General features: G+C 37.4%; 1 protein-coding gene across 13 annotated transcripts in view; it reads left to right on the forward strand.

The window, feature by feature from the left end:
* cc2d2a (coiled-coil and C2 domain containing 2A) overlaps positions 1–20205 on the forward strand; it is a 181366-nt gene that overhangs the window by 97276 nt on the left and 63885 nt on the right. For all 13 annotated transcript variants that reach the window (XR_011353988.1, XR_011353989.1, XM_069926023.1 and 10 more), the window contains 7 exons: positions 47–197; positions 2543–2690; positions 4910–5048; positions 10083–10286; positions 11282–11374; positions 17277–17368; positions 20013–20180. Coding sequence is in view for 11 of the 13 variants with exons in the window: in XM_069926023.1 (XP_069782124.1) it covers positions 47–197; positions 2543–2690; positions 4910–5048; positions 10083–10286; positions 11282–11374; positions 17277–17368; positions 20013–20180 (995 nt within the window). In the remaining 2 variants the exon portion in view is untranslated. The remainder of the gene's footprint in view (positions 1–46; positions 198–2542; positions 2691–4909; positions 5049–10082; positions 10287–11281; positions 11375–17276; positions 17369–20012; positions 20181–20205) is intronic.

Raw genomic sequence — 20205 nt, forward strand, 5'->3', positions numbered from 1 at the left:
TGTTTGTCTGTATGTTCATGTGTTTCTTCTCTCTCCCCCTTTACAGATATTTGAAACTTTGGGAACAAGTACCACAAAGGTAGACGTCTTTGTGCCCATCCCTGAAACCAGCATCCTAACAGGGAGTGCTCCAATTGATGAAATAGAGTTCAGTAGTGATCAGCGTGCAGTGTATGACCATGAAGGTGTTGGCAGCGGTAGGTTTTAAGTGCAAAGTTTTAAGAAATTTTATTCAGTGAGAAATAAAATTATAATTTGATGTCTTTCCATCCCTGCAGAATGTTTCATTCTCCATTTCCCTGCATAACCTTATTTCCCTGAATATCCTGGCTAAGACTTTTGATTAGATGAGATATCCTCAGGTGAATAAGCATAACATTTTACTAAGTATATAAATGCTGTTTTTTTTTGTCTGAATCTATTGGTTCCTCTTTTTTCCCCCCAGTAATGACCATTTTATAACATTTTAGAAATTTGTTTAAATGTTCTCAGCACGAATCTTGACTGATGAAATAATGAAACACTGCATCTTGACTCCTCTGAGATTGTTGTAAAACGGTCCCATAATTAGCTTTGATCCTTCAACTTATTCTCTAAAATATAGTCACACACTTCTTTCACCTCAAACAAAGCTGCTGCTGTTCCGACTATCTCTACTAAAGCTGTGGTTGCCACTTAGCTCCTTCCAAGCACAGTCTCCGGCCACAGTTTCCAATCCTTCCAAACAATTTCTCCCTTCACCCACACCTTCCATCAACCAAATAGGCTTCCCTCCACTTCCAAAGAGTCCTCAATCACTGGTGGCACATTTTCCAGTGCCAAAGTGGTTGTTTTAGGAAATTTGCACTGGGACAAAAATGATTATCAGCAACTTAATGTAATATTTCAACATCATTTATATGCAATATATTTTCTAGAACCATCACCTAAATCCAAAGCATTTTGCCAAATGATTGATGAAGAGGAGATCAGTTTCCTGAATTTAATGTTGAATGAGCCAATTGCCATTAATTCTAATTATTGGAAGCAGAAAATGATTGGTTAATTGTTCCTAGCTTATCATGTTCGAGGAGAGATCTTGGCAAAACTAGCGTCATTTTCCTTTGCCTTTTCACACTGGGATTATGTCCGTCTTCTTTCACTCCTTTTTTTAGATGATGTTCCAAAGCAGCCGGCTGGGGCTTGGAGGATGTCCTTCCAAGTGTCTGTCCAACATCTTTGGAGCTGTTGGTTTAATGGTTATTGATAGTGAAGCTGGTACATGATTTCCTTTTATTCATCAGTAGTGAAGTCTCACCAATATATTCAGGCTTCCAACATGTGGCTGGATTATTTTGTGATGTAAAATTATTTATCTTACCTTGAAAATCATCCAGAATATTTGCATTTCAAGATCATTATCTCGATGTGAGTGGTTGTAACTTACAAAACTTTGCTATAACCATGTACCTATTACTTTTTTCAGTTAATGCTTGAAACACACTTGTTTCCTCTCTTCAGTCATCATTACACATTTAAACCTATGTATTACAGTGCGTGTATTTTCAGCTTTGTACATCTCTTTAATGTCAAATACAGGTACTCCCCGACGTGACCAATGAGACTTATGACCGAAAACTTTAAAATATGTACAGAAGAAAAAATATAAAATTTACATGGTTTATGTTGTATTTGACAAACTATAGCAGAAATACAGGGCATGTAAGAGCCAAGTTGGCATTCTAGGGTCAATAGGCTGGGCGCGGCCATCTTGATTCCTGGGCGCATGCATGAGTCTTCAGTTGGTGCATGTGCCATGGGCGTTTGGTTGGCACCTGCACAATGGTTAAGGGTGCAAATTAAGTATCGTTAGGGTGCTTAACATTCATGCATGCACCAACTGAACTCCAATTCGTGAACCCATTGTGTATGCGAAAACTGAAGACTCGCTCATCTGCACAGGAATTAAGATGGGCACGCCCAGCTTATGGACCCTGGGATGCCAACTAACAAGGTAAGCATGGACCAGAATTTGGAAAGATTCTCCAAGATTGATGGACAAATTTAAGAAGCTTTAAGTAGTTATCATCAGATCTACGATGAAAAAAGATTTGATTAAAAATTTTCCTTTAAGACTTCAGTACTCCAATCACAAGCGCAAAATACTGACGTGTCCATTTCGAGATAAGACTGATCTTTCATGCCAAATTATGGTCGTAAGTCGGGGTGTACCTTCAGATATTTATAATTACCAAAGATTGGCACCTTTCAGACTTTTTTTCCCCAGGTCTCTATTGATGAAAGATTAGGGTGTTTTGTCCCAGAGAAGTTTTTAGTCTTTCTTCATTCTGTTATGTCCTTCCTTCATATTCACTTCAAATACCTCATACCATTATTACGTGGTAGGGTGTTGATATTCATCATAATGCCATTGCTGCACTAGTGACCCAGATTCAAATCCGGTGCTGTCTGTATGGAATTTGTACGTTCTTCCAGTGATCTGTTTGAGTTTCCTTTGGCTGCTCCAATTTCCTCCCATCCTCCAAAAATGCTTTGTTTCTAGGTGTGCCATTTTCCTTTGAAGCTGACGGAAGCGATCAGTTGATCCTGTTGACCTCCGGCAAGCTAGCTTGTTGTGTCTCCTGGGCCGTGGGTGAGGGTGGTGTGCCATTGGTGCCTCCAGTGCTTCAGCAAAACCATGCGATTCAAGGGTAAAACAATTAATCTTAATTCAAAATCGTTCATATTTTCCATTCCAGAAACAATGTTAGCTATTTGTAGGATATGGGGAAAAAAATTAATAGATATAATGGAATGAGAAAAATTACAAAATGGAGAATACTGTTAACTTATTTTTAAAATAAAATATATTCCCATTATTTATTTTTCATGCTATCACATGAACAAATGTTGAATATTCCCATGATACAAGGTGCTGAGATAGTTTCTTAGTTTTTAAAATCCTGAATAAAACAAAATTGCATGCACTCTTTTGTTTAGATATGATCCAAAATGCTACTGTCAATGACTTTCTCCTCTGTTAGTAGTCAGCAATATATTTGGTTTATTTAAATTTAGATGTTGCATATGAAGCTATGCTCGATATTAGTTCTTAGTTAATGAGTTTATTTTGAAAAAAATATTTCTCGTGTTTAAAAGTGCACAAGTTCTCCATATTCATTTGTGACGAACACTAAATTATTTGAAAAGAAATCATGTTTTCCATGTCACTTAGATGTTCTGTATGTTCCACGAACTGATTCAAATGGTGCATATGCACTGGCTTTGAGAAACAGGGATTAAAAATTTGTGACTGCAAATATTGGAACATGGTATGATGCTCCACTTTTTCAGATGGGTGAGGGTCAAAAGACAGAAAATCATAGGCTGGTTAGCTTGACTTCATTGGTTGGCAAGATTCCAAAGCACATTATTAAGGATGAATTTAAGGGATACTTGAAAACACATAATAAAATAGGCTGAAATCTCCTGCAGGGGAGATCTTGCTTGACCAATCTGTTAGAATTCTTTGAGGAAGTAATGGGTGGACAGACAAATGAGAGTTAGTGGATGTTATTTACTTGGATTTTCTGAAGACCTTTGACAAGGTACTGCACATGCTGCTAAATAAGATAGGCACCCATGGTATTGCAAGAAAGCTACTAGCATGAATAGATTAGACAAAGGCAAAGTGTGGGGGGAAAAAATGTCATTTTTGGCTAACCGCTGCTGTCTAGTGGTGTTCGACAGGCGTAGATGTTGTTCACTACTTTTCACTTTGTATGTAAATGACAGAAATGATGGCTTTGTGGCCAATTTGCTGATGCTACAAAGATAAGTAGAGGGGCAGGTTCTGCTGAGGAAACAGGAAGTCTGCAGAAGGAAGTGGGAGATAGGATGTAGCATAGGGAAGTGTATAGACATGGACTTTGGTAGAAGGAATAAACACCTAGGTTATTTTCTAAGTAGGTAGAAAATTCGAAAAGTGGAGAAACAAAACGACTTGGGAATCCTAAGCTTCTCCACAGTTTAACTTGCACATTGAGTGGGTAGTGAGGAAGGCAAATGCAATGTTAGTATTAATATTGAGAGGACTAGAATATAAAAGCAAAGAGGTAATCACTCAGACCACATTTGGAATATTGTGAGCAGTTTTGGGGCCTGTATCTAAGAAAGAATGCGGTGGTATTGAGACCGATCAGAGTAGGTTTATGAGAATGATCCAAAGCATTTTTGATGGCTTTCAGCTTGTGCTCGTTGGAACTTAGTAGGGGGGGGGGGGGTGGGGAGAATCTCATTGAAACTTGACAAAAGTTAGAAGGGGTCAATAAAGCGAACATATTGGCGTTTCCAGTAGTGGGAGATTCTAGGAATCTAGGACCAGAGGACACAGCATCAGAATTAACAGATGACCTATTAGAACAGAGATGAGAAATTTCTTCAGCCAGAGTGTGGTGAATCCATGGAATTTGTTGCCACAGAGAGATGTGAAAAACGTCTTTGTGTATATTTAAAGCAGAGGATGATGGCCCTTAATTCGTAACAGTGTCAGAGGTTCTGGAGAAAAGGCAAGGAATGAGGTTGAGAGGAAAAATAAGTCAACCGTGATGTGAATAATGGAGCAGACTTGATGCATCAAGTGGCCTCATTCCACTTCTACAGAGTTATAGGTGCCATGTTAGACCTGGTACAGAAATAGCAAACCTGTTCATCTGAATGAAGAGCAATAACTGCTTGCTGAGGGACCAGTATGTAGTAATGGTTTTTCTTTTAATTAATTTAGTTTGCTTTAATATTTTTAGATGTTAATGTTTCTTTAATCTTTTTTCCCAGCAATTCTGGCATATTATGTCTATTGTTATGTGCTGTTTTCCATGCCAATGGCAAAATAAGATCAAGCTGTGTTACATTTTTTGTACATGTATATTAGTGGTTTAAAACGCTTGGACGCCATATCATCCATTGGTGCAACTGGATTAACAGACAGAAAGAAACTGGCTAAGTGGGCAGCAGAGTCAAGGCTTGATCCAAATGATCCCAGTAATGCAGCTCTGATGCAACTAATAATGGTAAGATTACTTAACTGGAGAATCTTATTCTTTTTTAACCTGAAAGTTGTCCCTATAAGCTGGACCAGAAGTGATGTATTAAATTTGATAATCTTTACCTCTTTCCAACACGTGGAACTATTGCCGCCTTAAGGCATGGAAATTCACTTTCCACGTGGTACTCCACTGCCAATACTCCAGGTTTTTGACCAGGCATTTCAGTAAACCTGTGCTCTATTCCAGCACCTATGCTCACTGTTCCTTACATTCTGGCAGGAGCTGTGAGAGTGAGTAGGTGTCTGCCAACTCAGTGTTGGATTCCACGTTCTCAGACTTTAAATGCACAGAGCATATATTCATCACTGTTTTGGGAAGGGGTGGTTCATGCGAAGCAGAGTTAATTGGCAGGATAGCGCGATACCCAAGTATGTTGTGAGGAGGGCACAAACCTAAAGGATACCTCCCACAAGGAAAACTGGCATGCAATTGGAGAAGTTGAGTAGAGCAAAGCTGCACAATATTCAATTACAGCACAACTCCGATTATCCAAAACCAGATTTTCCAAAATCCTCATTTATCTGAAATTATTTTGGATGGGTAAGTGACGTATGTTCACCTCCAAAATATTTTGGATAAATGATGATATCCAAAACAACAAGAAATCCTAATTTCTCAAAAAAATTTTCGGAGTAGAACTGTCACCTCACAGATTGGGGGTGGGGGGGGGGTGGAATTCACTTGATGTGAAATTAGAACGATGATTGTCCTTGTTTCAGGTTACTCCCTCCCCTCTCTCTTTCCATTTCGTGTTTTTTTTTAACCTTCTATTGATTTTTCTCTCCAACTCTCCCTCAAACTGTATGCCATCGTCTCCCAGCCACAAGCGGTTGAAAGAATCCTTTGCCCTGGCATCATCAAGGAGAGTGGCCTCCTGGGCAGGAATGGGACCTCGGTGGAGACGCGTCGGTGATCAGTGTCGGCGGTTGGGAGGGGGAGTGTGCGCAGGCGTAGACTAGGTCTATGTTGGACTCCAACATTGAGAACCAGGATGTGAAACCGGAACAGCCCCTGCCGGGATGAGCAAACAAGGAGGTAGGAGCCCGCCGACTTGCCACTGAGTATTCAATCGGCCTGGGAAGCCTCCCTGGGGATCAACGGCAGCAGTGGCGTTGAGGCGGGGATTGGCGACGGTTGAGAAGTCTTTGTGATCAGTGGCAGTGTTGGGGATCAGCAGCTGCCAGCAGTTTTTTTTTGGCTGAGAATTAAACATTATTTTAATGCTTAACAAATCTTCCCTTGTTGTTTGTTGTTTAAACACTGTTACAAGTGATTTGTTGTTGGGCTGTTTATAAAATAAATGACATTATTCAAAAAATTCAGTAATCTGAAATAGGTCCGGTCCCAACCATTTTGGATAATCGGAGTTGTACTGTATCTACATTATATGGCATCTTCCATTCAGTTGCCATATCCTAACCCTGCAGCCTCCTCACAGCTCACACTAACATTCAGCTTAGTGTCACCTGCAAATTTAGAGATATTACGTAGAATTCTTTCATCTAGATTCTAGAGCATTAATGTATATTGTAAATATATGGGGTCCCAGCAATGAACCTTGTGGTAGCCCACTAGTAGCTGCCTGCCAATCTGAAAGGACCCATTTATTAATACTCTCAGCTTCCTCTTTCCCAACCAGTTTTCCATCCCTGTCAGTACATTTATCTGCTATACCATGTCCCCAATTTTGGTCTTGTGCAGGACTGTGGCAAAAGCCTTTTGAAAGTCCAAATTCACCAGATCAACTGGTTCATCGTTGTCCACTTCCTGATTACATCCTCAAAAAAAATCAAAAATTTGTCAAGCAGACTTCCCTTTCATAAATCCATACTGACTGGTACTAAACCTGTCACTCCTCTCTAAATGCGCAGCAAGACATCGTCAACAATTGACTCCAGCAAGTAACCTTGTTAGATATCTTCTGGTTTTGTTGCGCTCTTAAACCTTATTGGAGGGAGATTTTTCATGTTTTGTCAATAATATTATGTATTAATCTTGTACTTAATCCTTTAATGGCTTTGTTTGGAGTGCGCGAATGCAGCGAGAAGAACTGAGACAGCAGGCTGTGAGCTTGTTAAGCACTACTTCAAGTTTCGCGCTGCAGCTTTTAAGGCCCTCTGAGGCCTGCCTCTTATGTCCCAGATGACTATGTCTGACAAGCAGAGCTGGTTCGCCCGTACAAGATGATATTAACGAGCTATTTTCTCCATCTGATCGTCAAGTCATGCTATTTACAACTCTGAGGCACAAAGAGCTATCCTGCTTTGATGGAAAGATCCTGTTCCACTCACTAGTACTCAGTGGTTATGTCATGTCTTTATTTAGAAAAGGTCAGGTGTTCCACATTGTACACTAAGACTAATTTTCATAAAATTTGAAATCCTTTTATGGACTATTTTTGTGCTTTATTTAATCTGTTCGTCTTGATCACTGAATGTATTTATTTATGTATATAGTTTTTCCTTCAGTTAGTAATGTTTTATACATTCAGCAGAACCGTACGACTTTTAATTTAATGTTAAAACATCCCAGATTTATTTTTCGGTAGTGGGTTAGAGTTCTTTGTTCTATTTTCCTTTTTGTCATTCTGACAACATTGTATGGGGAAGGGATTTGTCATTATTGTTTTTTTTTGGAAATGTACTTCTATTCTTTATATTTGGTAACCATGTGTTCTCTACACAATGTGTCCTTGTTCTATAAAACTCATAAAAAGATTAAAAGAGAACAATTGATTCCAGTATCTTCCCCACCATTGAGTTCAGGCTAACAGGTCTATAATTCCCTAATTTTTCTCTCTCCCTCTCTTAAAAAGTGGTGTCATATTTAGCAGCCTTCCACTCCAAAGGGACTAATCTAGAATGTTGAAAATAACAATGAATGCATCCACTATCTCTAGAGCCACAAGCTCAAGCACTCTGAGATGCAGACTATCAGACCTGGTGGAGATTTATCAACTTTCAATGCCATCAATTTAAGCCATGGTTCAGGATGAAGAAGGACATTTCAAAGGTACCAGCATGGAAAGTCTCATCATCAAGAGCAAATCCAACAGAGTCAGAATTGGGTGAATGGAATAGAGTCTTTACAGGAGGCAGGGTACTACAATGAGTATTCAAATGGCTGTGGAGAAATGGTAGACTTGTGTAATGCATGTTGGTATCTAGCCTATCTCCATAAATGAAGGCCAAGGTCCAGAAAATGGGAGGAAGAGTTAAAAATTGACTTGGCAGCAAAAGTAATGAAATTATTAAGAAGGCCGCTCCTACCCAGTCATAGATGTACCAAAATGTAATCGAGGTTGTGGGCTGGAACAAAAGACTGTTCTGTGTTTCCCACAAAAAAAAGAGAGAAAGCTTGGCTGATGTGAGATCAAGTTCAGCCAATGTTGGTGGAGGGAATCAATTGGTCCTCAGCTCAAGGCAGAAAGGCCCTCAGACCACCATCCTGAGGTGGGACTAAAGTTGTAGACAGCCGCTCCTATTGGCTGGCTGCACCCGCTGCAGCCATTGAACTCGCCACGACGCTGTTGCTCATGCGCGGGTCCCCGCAAAGCACATTAGTTGGAAAAAAAAAGAAACGGAGCTTGACTGGTGGTGGACGCCATTTCCAGGGGCATCCGTTATATATTGTATTGTTGAATTTAACAGTAAAGCATTCGTCAGAGGTTGCCACTTTGTGTTATCTGGCTATTCGATGTAACAACAAACAGAAGTGTAGAGAAATAGTACGTCCTTGGCAAAGATGAACCTAGGAGACCAGAAGTTTGGAAACAGTCAAAGAGGCAGAGATCATCAGAGATGTCACCTGTGAGGCAGCCTAATCTGTTGAGTAGATACAGCATTTTCAGTTTTTATGTTAGGTTTCTAGCCCCTGGAGTTTTTTTTTTATTTTCAGCTCAATGTTGACAATACTTTTAGCTGAGACATCTGTGCATTCTTCTGCTGTATACTTCTTTAGTTTTATACTACTTTTAAAAAATTTTGTATATCCACCCTGGGCTTTATTTTCCTTCTTTCAGCCATGACTTGCTGAAATAAAAATTAAACATTGATTTTATATGTTGCACCTCATTTATACCTTTTGTGGCCTTTGATGTTCTTGTTTCAAGCTACATCCCACCCATGCCACTTCTTTGTATTAACCTCCTTCATAATTTTCTGTAGTCAAACCAATCCAAGTTCAAAATGTGTCAAGATCAAGTTAGATACTGGTCACCTGATCCAGCTCGAGTGTGTCAAACACTAAATGTCATCCTTCTCTTTCTCGAGATACGATACATCCCCTGGTGGCTCTATACGACTGAGCAAATTTTCAGTCTTGACTTTCTGCCAGGCCTTGATCTGCAGTACAGACGTAAAGAAGAATTCTACAATGCTGGAAAACTTGACTTGAGGAACTGGAGGGTCAGGCTGAATCCATGGAAATCGATCCCTGGTTATTTTCCAAGGATGCTACCTGTCTGTCTGAGCTGCAGATTTCACATCCTATCCATTACCAAGCATTGCCAATTGTTGTTTAAAATGTGTAAATATTTTTTTTAAAGTTCCTATACCTTTAGCACAGCCTCAGCTGTAATTTCACAGCATTTAAGCAAGCCTTTTTGTCTTTATTGATCAATGGTGTTTCACCCTTTTCACACTGCACCAAATACTGCATGCAGTAACTCTCTTTGCTCGTCTCCATGTTGCCAAAGGTTAAATTCAAGATCTTTAGATGATTTATTGCCCTGTCCTAGCTTTGCAATATCAAGTGCTTTACCCCTTGAAGTGTAGCCATCTTTATGAAGACCCACTCTTTTGCCTTCAGAGATTACCTGTGCATGTCCTACCCTGTGGAATTCCATCTATAGACCTGTGTGCATAACCACTTTTTCATGTTTATTTCCGCATCCTTGGCCACCATTTAAACATCTCATTCCTTTGTATGATTTCTGCCTAGGTTTCAATTTCTTTGTTTTTGAATTAAATACGAACACTTAAGTGGTTGCTTTCATAGGGTGCGACAAATGGCGAGGAACAGGATAAAGATTATTTCAGACTTGAACACCTGCAAGAAGAATTTAACTTTGTCGCTGAAGAAGATTTGAACAAATCTAGAAGATTTCGACTCTTAAAGCTCCGAAGTGAAGGAGTGACAGAGTTTCTAAATTATAAACAAATTCCCATTCAGGATTCTGAGATTTCTGAGAAGATTTTCCAGGTAAGAGCTGTGATCTAGATGCAGGTCATTGGGACTAGGCAGTATAGTTTGGCATGGACCAGATGGGCCAAAGGGCCTGTTTCTACACTGTAGTGTTCTGTTGTAAGATTTATGGCAGTTTTCAGGTTCAAACATGCCCTGAGGTGAGATCTTAAAAAGTACTCTGCCTCCAGAGACTATGGTAACCAACAGAAATTAGAGTTTCTAACAGAGTTAATGAGTTCAAATTCCACCAGAATAATTAATTTAGAGTTGAATAAATCTGATATCAACACTAGCAAGTAGGTAAAATGACCAATTAACCTACCAGATTGTTATTAATAAAAACACCTTGTTCTGCACTGATGTTATTTACAGGAAAATAAACAATTCTCCACATTCTAGTCTGCAACTTCACAAATGTGGTTACGATAGCTTATGTCTTTCTTTGTCAGTAAGTGGGCGTCATTGGCAAAGAGACAGTATTTTAGCCCATCACGTCTCAGAAATGCTGCATAACTCATGCAAAGAGGCCAAACATAGCTTCCAACTGATCTCCGTGTCTCAAAGAAGACCCAGATGTGGGACATTGAGTACATAAAATTATATGATATGTTAATCTAATTGGAAAATTGGTGCTTTGTTGTGTGGGCTCTCAATTGTGCAATATGCCAGTCATTCAGCAAATATGATTGATGCTCCACAACCACAGTAATGCCTCTGGATCTGAATTTGGAAGATCTGAATCTTCAAAAAATAGAGCACATAAACTAATGATTCTTGATATTTTTATCTGCTCAGTGGATTAAGTCTACTTTATTCAGCAGCTTGATAGAGTGCTTCAAGATACCAGTGTTCAATTTTGATCCTGATGTGCATAGTTTCTGGCCCAATTCAGATTCTTGGCATCATTAAAAGGTTTCATTACATTGATCAGAAAAGTTAATTGACCAAATAATTTAGGGAACTGTTTGCAAACTTTATATGTTGGGCTTTTGTTTTTACCCCTTCTTTAGGAGTACAAGAAGAAACAATGTGAACTAGAGACGGCTGATCTGACAAGCCATCTTGAGGCCCATAGAATAAGGGTGGCTCAATACCTGAAAAAGGTAATCTAGTAGCACTGAAAATAGCTTTTTTTAGGATTTTAAAAGGCTTTTGACAGTTTTCAGTTTAAAATTATGCTCTTCTTTTCAATGCATGAGTACTAACAATCAAAGTTTTAGCTCATTGATTTACAGCGAGGGGTTCAGTTTGCCATTTTTTCCAGCTTTCTCAATTAGTTATTGTATTTGATAGTTTTACTGGTGGTATATCGAGTCCACGCTGCTGAAGATCCAGCTGCGCTGGGTGGGTCACGTCTCCAGAATGGAGGACCATCGCCTTCCCAAGATCGTGTTATATGGCGAGCTCTCCACTGGCCACCGTGACAGAGGTGCACCAAAGAAAAGGTACAAGGACTGCCTAAAGAAATCTCTTGGTGCCTGCCACATTGACCACCGCCAGTGGGCTGATCTCGCCTCAAACCGTGCACCTTGGCGCCTCAAAGTTCGGCGGGCAGCAACCTCCTTTGAAGAAGACCGCAGAGCTCACCTCACTGTCAAAAGACAAAGGAGGAAAAACCCAACACCCAACCCCAGCCAACCAATTTTCCCCTGCAACCGTGTCTGCCTGTCCCGCATCGGACTTGTCAGCCACAATCGAGCCTGCAGCTGACGTGGACATTTACCCCCTCCATAAATCTTCGTCCGCGAAGCCAAGCCAAAGATATCCTTATTTATTGTGAAATTGGTAATTGTTCAATATCTTTACCAGGTATTTTTAATGTAATAATAAATGCAAAATGCAAATCATTAGGCACCCTTGTGGTTCATGGCCACAAAACAAGGGAGAATAATAAGACAGATGAAGAATTTCGAAGTCGGCATATTTCTCAGCAACTGCATTAAATACTACAGAAGGCATATTTTAAAATGATAATGTTGAATTCATAGTATAAGAGACCAAAAATAAGTAAATGTTACTTTGAAGTAAAATAATCAACAAATTTAAAGAGTGTTACGCTCATTGACCCAAGAACAATAAATGCCAATGGTTAGATATTTTCCTAAATCAAAGGATGCTTTCTTGCAGTAATTAAAGGAAATGAAGAAAAATTACGCATTTAAGGCTCATGTTATTATCCCTGCAAAGAATTAGGTTTATGATTTGAGAATATAAATATGTTGAGTTAAAGGCAAGTCAAATCAGATTGAAAAAAGGAAATAAATAGTTTAAGAAAATATTGGATTAAAAGAGGGTACTAGAATCAAACGAAAATAAAACATATGTTTCAAATCTGATTTGTTTTTAATTGTTAAATATTAACTGTGAATGAGGAATGTAAATTATTTCTATTTTAGATAAGAACATTATGATACTATTGCTTAAAGAAGTTATTAGATTGCTTACATTCTCACTCACTCTCCTTGGTTTTATGCAGCAATTTTAGTGGACAAACCTAGGATTGTCTTAAAAACAGTTTGCAAGATAAGAGCAGTTTCAATCTTGTGTAATGGAACCGTAAAGATCATCAGCTGGGTTTGAAAATTAATAGCTTACAATATATCCTTTGAATACAATGGCCAATTTGCAGGTTTTATAGTTGTGCATTATTTGTACTTTATAGTTTTCACAGCAATTTTTTTTTCCAGAATAATTAAGAGATGATTCAAAGCTAAATCATACAGTGTAATATTAAAATAAGAAAGCTGTTGCAAATAAGAAAGGCAAACAAATAAATGTTAGGCTGAAAACACGATTTTACCATGAAAATAATAAATCACGTTTTTGTTACACATCAAAAAATTGATGATCAGGAGGGCGAGAAACTTATGAAGGGAACAAAAAAATGCTTTCGAAACTTAGTTTTTACAAAAGCATTTTACACTATAGAGGACCTGAAAAACAAGTTTTGAAAAGGCAATAGCAATGTCTGAACTAGTAAATACAAAAGATTTCTTGGTGTGTTCAACTAGGTGTGGTAGAATAATATTTTTAAAGTACTTGGAGGTGACTCATGCTAAAAGATGCAAATGTTACCACTTTTTATCGAGGTAAAAGGGAAGGAGAATTTCAATAAATCTCAATGTGGACATTTTGGTAAACAATTTTAAAGGGTCCAATTAATCTGATGTTCTGACAGGATTAGCATCAATGAAATAAACGTGCAACTACATGAATGGACTGAGGGCAAGGGGGAAATCGCAGAAGGAACATTAATTGGGAAAATGAGAGGAATGAGCGGAGAAAAAATCTGTTTGATGTAGCCACAGTGATATCACAAGCTACTGAATATCACAATTAAAGCATTGCAGAGAATGCAAGAATTTTCAGTCGGAGGTTGTAGAGTGTATGGATTGTAACGCACTAACAACCCTTTTAATTTTGTCTGGGAGGAAAGGGCCAAAATGGCTTGTTTCCTTGCTGTAATAGTTATATGTCATTTAATTTTGTCATTTAAGGAAAAATTGGATAGGCATATGGATGGGAGGGGAATGGAGGAGGGAATGGGCAGGGTGCTAGAGGAGAGTACTTAAGTTTGGTGCGGACTAGAAGGGCCAAAATGGCCTGTTACCGTGCTGTTATTGTTTATATGGTTTTTGTTAGCACAAACACTGGAACAGCAATGGAAAATTCACTAAACAATGGCAAATTCAAAATAATGGTTTTTATTAAACTATTACATTACTCACTTAACTCAAAACTCACTTTTAACTCTAAACTTAACCCCACTATGCACAAATGTGTGTGTGTGTGTGTGTGTGTGTGTGTGTGTGTGTGTGTGTGTAAAATTCAAAGTCCCACTCTGAAAAGTCAATCTTTAAAACTTCAGCATCATTTTAGTCTTGCTTGAAGGTCTTAAATTCTCAGTTCATAAATAATTATAAAGCACTTTAAAATATTATATCTTCAGGCTTCTTTTACTCACAATTATGTTTTCCACACAAAGAATCTGCCCTCTTCGCAAGGACAGCGAATGTGGCTATTTTCTTCCACAATGAAATCACAAACCAGACAAGGGTTAAACGAAGTGGCCAAACACAAAAATAAGCCCAATAAAATTCTTTCTCTTTCCAAATAGACAGCGAAGTGGTCTTCATTAATTCAATAGCCACGGATTCTATGTTCCCCTTCTTTCAGCATCAATTCTGGTTACTATAACTCAACCCTGTCTTTCACAAGGTTTATACCCCAGTATGTCACAGGATTTTGATTTCTGTGAACTCCAAGCTGAACTGTTCCAAAACACTGAAGTCCAAATGTCTGAATTTGTGATATATTTCTCCAAATCATGTGACAGTTACATCATGGATGAGGTGAGCTCCCATTTTTGGAAACCACATGATTATCAGTTTTATTTCTATCAAAATTCTGTTCCTTTTTCAAAACTATTCCATATCCATAACAACCTCTGACCTCATCTCTTTTGAAGAAGCTTAAGTGGCTTTGATTAAAAACAGATGGCTTCCTCAGCAGTTCTTGAATAATTAACACCCATTTGAAACCATTAGCTCTGTCTGTCCAAGACACATGATTCCGAGAATAAACTCTCTTAGAAAAAAAATAGTTCTTCATAAATGAGCTGTGACCTGTGTGTGACCCTGTACCAATACACAGCTAACTTACTAAGAATGCAGATACAATATTTTAATTGTATAATTTATTTTACTAAGACATTTTTATAAACTAAATATAGTTTAACATTAAATTAAAGGTTAACACAAATCCATTACAAAATGGACAAAATGAACCCAAAAAACAAGGGGCTTAGGATCTTAAACATGCATGCAGTGAACTTAAAAGTAAGAAAGTGCAATGGTACTTGTACCAGATGTTGATAGAGCCAATGTAAGAGTATTGTATGCATTTCTGGGCACACAATCTGTTCATGGATATGGGAATCATGAAAAATTTCAGCTATGGGTGATGAGATCCTGGACATCTGGTGCCAGAAAGGGATCAGATATATCGAGAATTGTTTATATATAAAGGCGGTTTGTCATTTGAACAATGAAGAAATAAATTGATTTGTCTACTTGAACATTCTTCAGCTATCTGCAACTAAATTCTTAATGGAAAAAATTAGGACCAGATATGAGTTTTCCTAGATGCAACAAAGTGGAGATGCTAATTTGACAAGGGAATGTATATAGGTTTATACCTAGAATGTATGACATATTCCACAGTGAGAGTCCGAAAGCGAACTTGCATAGATCTAGGGAGAGATAGGAGTTGGACTTAGATACAAAAATTAATGAAATGTGGTGTCAAGACCTATGTATGAACAGTATGACTGGAATCATTAATACCAGATATAAATTGATGCAATATAATCTCTTTCATCAGTTATACCTCACACCACAAAAATAATATTCAAAATCTTATTTGTTTTGGAAATGTGCTGCAGATGTGGTGTAGAGGTTGGAACTTCCATCCACTCCACCTGGCTATGCACAAAGGTTTGGCCTTTTTGGGTGAACTTGGGGAACATTCATAAGAAAATTACAAAAGTGGATTTTCCACAAGATCCGGGAGTGTATATTTTGGGAGACATTAGCAACATGAGTTTTAAGTGATCAAAACACCAAATTTATTTTGCCAAGGTTGCCTTCGCCGTAGCCAGGAAGTGCTTAGTGGTTTCATGGAAGTCCGACTCACAGTTAACCATCTCACGATGGAATATAGAAATACAGAGCTGCATTCCCATAAAGAAGATCACTTACAATAAAGGAAGAATTATGACATCTTTGTTAAAATATCAAAACTTTATTTGAGTTATTTGCACCCAGTTAGATTAATTTTCCCTTCTCGTAAAGAAGATGGCGCAGACATTGTGTGTGTGTGTGTGTGTGTGTGTGTGTGTGTGTGTGTGTGTGTGTGTGGGGGGGGTGCTGGTGGTTTAAAAACGGGGAAGGGTAGTTAATTGATTCTGTATAATCAAGCTTATTGAGTGCTTGATCAATTGTATACAGGAGGAAGGGAGGTAAGGGGATGGGATTAACACATACTATGTATATATATATATATATATATATATATATGTATGCTTGCGCGTGCACACACACACACACACACACACTGATTTTCAGCAAAGCCTAACAGTTATGCCATCAACAGTGAGGAGATACAGTATAATTAGCCTCTTTTCTGAGATCAATTCTCATCTTTTCTTCTCTTATACAAAACTTGTATTCATTGAGCTCTTGAAGAAAGACTATGTGGAGAGAAGTCAATTGGTCTCTCCAACCCATGCCAGCTATACACATGAACAATCAATCTGATCCCAACTTGTTCTTCCTATCATATTTTTCTCTGTTAAATTTCTTTTGTGATATGCCACCTTAATTTGCTATCCTCACAATTCATGAGGCATTTAAATTTATGCACTCAGCAGGTTTGCAAATGAGATACTCTAGCCCAAATCATAAATATATATGTAAAGATAAAGTAATAACCTGAGTACCCCAAGGAACATCACAGTATACTTCCCTTCAGTTTAATAAACAACAATTCACACTGTTTCTTAGTGTGAATTTCTCTCCCTATTCTCTCGCTATTCATTCTGTGGGCTTCAGTCTTGCTGACAAACCATACACAGCATCTTGCACACCGCTGACTGCATTGGCCATCAATATCATTAAATGAAAATGTCTTGCCTCAAAAATAAGATTTACCTTTAACAACCCAGTTCTGGTTTTCCTTTATCAATCCACATTGTTGAATCGGGTGCTAATTCTGAGTCTGATTATGGTTCCTAAACTTTCCCTTCCACAGAGATTAGCCTGAACTGACTGATTTATTCATGCTACACATATTTATGGATTACTTGAGCATTTCTAAAAGATGTGTAACACTTGTGTTTGCTGAAGCCTGCACATGTGTTGGTAGTGCATTGAGTAACAAAGGGACTGAACTTCCTTGAAAGTCCCCAATCAAGGAACAACTCTTGATAAATATTTATCTTCTTAGGTGGGAGAATCTGTAACAAGAAGGTTTCTGCTGGCAAAGCATCGTTATACCTTGTCAAATATGGTTATTGAGGAAGCAGTACCCAGCATAAGGTAAATATAATTACATTTAATTATAACCTGCATTTTATCTTCTGCTTTGCATGGCATTCAATATTTTGTTTGTATTTAATGGCCTGAGGCTGTTATTCATCTTCTTATCATAGAGTTTAAGAAGGCAAATGTTGCATAACAGAAGGTAGGAGAAATAACCAGCGCAGTGTGTGCTTTGAACCTTGCAATTCAATCAATTGATATTTGTGTTAATCATTTTGGAAGTATTTTATGAAGTAAATTGGAATAAAATGGCAAGGTTTTCCCCAGGAAATTCCTTGAGATCTGGTTAAGCTAGTCCTCCAACTTTAAAAGTCAGGATTGTAAATATCTCCGATAGTCACAGACATTAAAAAATATATTAAAACTATATCGCTTTCTCTTTCTTTTTCTCTTTCTTTCTTTCTCTCAAAGAATGTGACCGAAAAAGTAAAATGGTCTAAGGTTTATATATTCATGCAACTGAAGTTTTTCAGTGTAGTATTTTTATTCTTTTAAATTGTTTATTCTTAATGTTGATGCATTAGGCATTGTTAGAGCGAGTCTCAAGCAACCGGAAAACTCACTTTTCCGGCATCTTCCATTCCCCATAGATGCTGGGTATCAGGGTTATTTTTATTTATATAGAAGTATTTCAGATAAATAAATGACAACTAAAGCACTGGAAAACACTTCGTAATCAAGATAGTCAAGTTACTCAATTACATAAAAAGTAAATTTCAATTTTAAATGGTTTTCTCATTCAATTTCACATTCTCCGTTTACCAGATTGGCATCAGGTCAGACTTGGTGCAATCTCACAATTTCCAGGAAATCTCAGGAACAGCTGAATGTCATATCCCAATCCTGCAAGTCAGAAGTTCAAGGTAACTTTCTGCTTGGGTAATTCAGAAATTGTGCACAATTACTCAGAATAAAGAGGCATTTTCATACAGAAAGAATGGCACAAGGGAAAGAATTAGGCCAATCTGCTTGGCTCTTTTTACAAATACACAGCACCAGCTGGTTAAGGGTTCCCCTTTATTGGATGCTTTGGTGAGTTTTCTGCAGAAGCAAACACTTCACAGTATTTTGTTTCAAAATCTATTTTATTAATACATTGACTTATCACATTATATTTCACTTAGGAGCATTTGAATGTGATAAATTGCAAGGGTGAAGTGAAGATCATTTAGAGAAACTTGAATTTTATTAATGCACTTTTTGTTCATTTATTTTCAGGATTATTAGTTCTAATGAAATTAGCATCTGGTGTTCTGTTTACTGAATGTAATTAATTGAAAGTTTTATATTTCAAACTATATGAACATCTCAATGTTTTTTGTAATTGCCTCAGAGTATAGTATCAACATTTTTATTTTAAAAATTATATTGCAAACCTCCCTCTAAGAAAATAATGTCTAAAAATTCAGAAATGAACTATTTAGTTTCTGTGTTATGAATGCTAGAGCATTCAAAATGCACCATTGGTTTTCCTCTGGGTAGGAGACATTAGGTATACTCATTCTTTAGTGGTTTGAATTGACTAGTATGTCACAATTATTGTGTTATCTTTAACCCAATGAGGTTTGCAATGGTAATTTTAGAAATTGTTTCTGTCAGCGATGTACATAATTATTATGGTTGATAATTACATCAATTATGTTGAATCATTTCCTTGGTAACGAAGCCTGTAAGGTATAGCACCCCTTCCAAAAAAAAATTGCTTGCAAAATAATATGGCTATTATGCTTTATTGGTGTCCTGTATCACATATCTGAGGTTTCATGGCTGTTATAATTATAAAAAGTGTGCTCTTGGGTTTATAGCTCTTCTAAGGTCATTGAAATACCAGTGAAAGGAACTCCTGCATGTCAGTTATGCAGTATGTACAGATGCATTGGTCAGTAATATGAGGGAGTTGGTGGTGGTTGTACAATTATTGTTGGATTGATCTATTTAAAACAAATTGTGTTTTGTTTGGTCTCCTGTGCTCTCTGTCTATTTCCAAAATTTATAATCTGAATGAAAAGGGAATATTTTTGGGAGGCAGAATGGAAGTTGATGCTGATGCACTATCTGCTAATATACCAATAGCCTAACTTCCTATTAAATAATTTACTTGGATATGAACATTGTCAAATACTGTATATGTTTCACATTTCTAGGCCAAAACCATTAAAGACTTTTTTCTGGGATTAGTTTTTACAACTTGACATTAAAAAAAATCCAAGTTCAATCTCTAACATAACACAAAGTAGTTCATTTCTCATGTGTTTATCTTAAAATCTAATTTAAACTTTTAATAAATGCATTTTATTGTAGTGACCATCTTTCTGTGCAAAGTATTGTGTCTTTCTCTACTTTAGTATTGATTTTCTTTCATAAATCTTGCTGTCTCTCTTTCTTGCATTTTCTGTACAGTTCTGGTGAATCACGGTATGTTACATTATTCTCATCATTTGTGTTCCATGTTATAACTTAAAATTATTTTTATTAACTGTTTCTAATTATCTTAACATTAAGGCATTTTATATTAATTTTGGAAATATTTTGTTTCATTTTGTATGACTTCTTAAAACTCGACAAAGTTAAAACAATACAGAAAGTTTAAGAAGTGGTGAGAAAATGAGAATATTTTTCAGGTCTGCTTTCTTGCTTACAGTGTGTTAGGTGTTAGTCTTTTAAAATTGGCTGAACCTAGAAGGCCTCTTAGACCCCGAAGGAAAGAAAGGAAGAAGGTCACTGCCCAGAACCTTTCCGATGGAGATATTAAACTTCTGGTGAACATTATTCGAGCCTATGACATACCAATACGCAAATCCATAGGAAGGTAGGAGAATCCAAAGAGAGAGTTT

This window comes from Narcine bancroftii, chromosome 3 (genome assembly GCF_036971445.1).
Source record: "Narcine bancroftii isolate sNarBan1 chromosome 3, sNarBan1.hap1, whole genome shotgun sequence".
NCBI lineage: Eukaryota > Metazoa > Chordata > Chondrichthyes > Torpediniformes > Narcinidae > Narcine > Narcine bancroftii.